General features: G+C 33.0%; 1 protein-coding gene across 1 annotated transcript; it reads left to right on the top strand.

The window, feature by feature from the left end:
* Positions 808-1,692, top strand: LOC107612450 (olee1-like protein). Its single transcript, XM_016314146.2, has 2 exons — positions 808-1,082; positions 1,207-1,692. The coding sequence occupies exons 1-2, from the start codon at positions 917-919 to the stop codon at positions 1,554-1,556; spliced, it is 516 nt and encodes a 171-aa protein (XP_016169632.1). The 5' UTR covers positions 808-916; the 3' UTR covers positions 1,557-1,692.

The following is a 1,947-nucleotide window of genomic DNA, read 5'->3' as shown; positions in this document are numbered from 1 at the left end:
AATCCAATTCAAACCGCAGCGCAAATAAAATTAATGTTCAAATTAGGTGAGTTTTTTATTCAAAATCGATCCAAATTGTACTGTAAATACCTCTAATTACAGGGGATATTATCATTTATTTAGAGCCTTTTGCTTGGCAAATAAAAATAAAAAAATATTAGGAGATATCCTTAATAGTCAATTAAAATATTAACATTTTTTATTAAGCTAGTTTTATTTCAAACTATAAATATGAAAATTGGATATTTTATATTATTTTTTATTATTATATAAAATATTTTATACTATTAGTAAATTAAAATTAAACTCATATATTATATTAACAAAGACCCTTCAGATGAGTATATGCATAAATATATATGATATGTCAGTAAAAAAGATAATAATAAAATAAAAAATATTTATATGATGACATCTTTATATAAAGATAATATTGTAAATTCTTAAATAATAATGTGTAAAGGAAAGGCATATGTGAAAGAAATAAGTTTTCCCTCTCTTTTCCGGGTCCACCGGTGAGGGAGAAAATTATCAGGCGAGTCCCACGTTCTTTTTACAATGTTCAATAACCCTTTCCTCCTTAGTTTTTGACTTTTTCATTAACCAAACAACTAAAATTTTATTGCCAGCCTCACGATTTACAAGGTCACTTCATTCCAAGTTGGATTGAGTCGTGTGGCTTGGCTAGAATAACGGTTACTTAGTTAGTTATGAAGCACACAATTTCTTTTAGTTTTATGAGGGTGAATAACCAACGGATTGAAAGGGACCAAATTAAGCACATCCGTTTCTTATATAAAGGGCCTAATGGCAGACACAAAAAATCATTCCCAGGGGTTAATCAAGTATAAGAGAGACATAGCATTAAACCAAATCAAACCCCAAACCAAATCAAATCAAATCAAAATAAATTAAAATGGCAAAGAGCTTTGCAGTGGCTGTCCTCCTTGTTGCATTTTGCTTCTCATCATCTGCATTGGCTCGTTTGGTTCCTGAAGATGATACCTTCACAGTTGAAGGAAAGGTGTATTGCGATCCTTGTCGTTTCGAATTCGAGACCAGACTTAGCCACCCTCTGTCAAGTACGTAATTCATTTTTCTTTCTGTATTAAAAATACAAAAATACTATGCGCATAAACAAAATCAACCATCAAATTATTTGTATATAAATATTGTTTAATTCTTTTTCAATATACTTGTGCGCAGACATTAAGGTGACATTGGAGTGCAAGAAAATTGGTGACGAGAAGAACATTACATACTTGGTTGAGGGTCAAACTGACAAGAACGGATTCTACAGCCTGCCAGTGAAGGGTGACCACCAAGAAGAGTTCTGCGAGGTGAAGACAGAGAAGAGCACCCATGCCAAGTGCAAGGAGCCAATGAAGAAGATGGATGTTGACAGAATTGCCCTCACCAAGAACAATGGAGTCAGCTCCTCAATCCGCTTTATCAATCCCCTTGGATTCATGACCCGCAACATTGACGCTAGATGCGTCAGCGTTGCTCAAGAGTTGGGCATGTTGGTATCCTTGAACGACCAACACGACAACTAATTGAGATCTCGGATCATATTCTGTCTTGTGTGTTGTGCTCAATGCACACATTTTTCATTCACAAGACCCAGCTATGTCACGATTTGATTTGATTTGATTTATTCTTATGAAATAATATTTTGATTTGGTTAATTTATTCTTCCTCTTTATTAGTTAACATTCTTATTATAAGATTAACATATATAAAGTTTCTTTATAATAATGAAAAAATCAACAAACAAAAATATGCATCATACAAAATATTATTTATACACTAAAATTTAGGTATGCACATGAATCGAATCGGATATAGCCTATAATTCTATTCGATCTGCACTACATTTTTCGAATCAGATCGGATACGATATCCGTAGTTTTTCAGGTCCGATCCTATCCACAATCCGCACAGCAT

The sequence above is a fragment of the Arachis ipaensis genome, chromosome B08 (assembly GCF_000816755.2).
Source record: "Arachis ipaensis cultivar K30076 chromosome B08, Araip1.1, whole genome shotgun sequence".
Classification (NCBI taxonomy): Eukaryota; Viridiplantae; Streptophyta; class Magnoliopsida; order Fabales; family Fabaceae; genus Arachis; species Arachis ipaensis.
The sequence above is the reverse complement of the archived record's forward strand: the minus strand, read 5'-3'. Positions and strand labels throughout refer to the sequence as shown.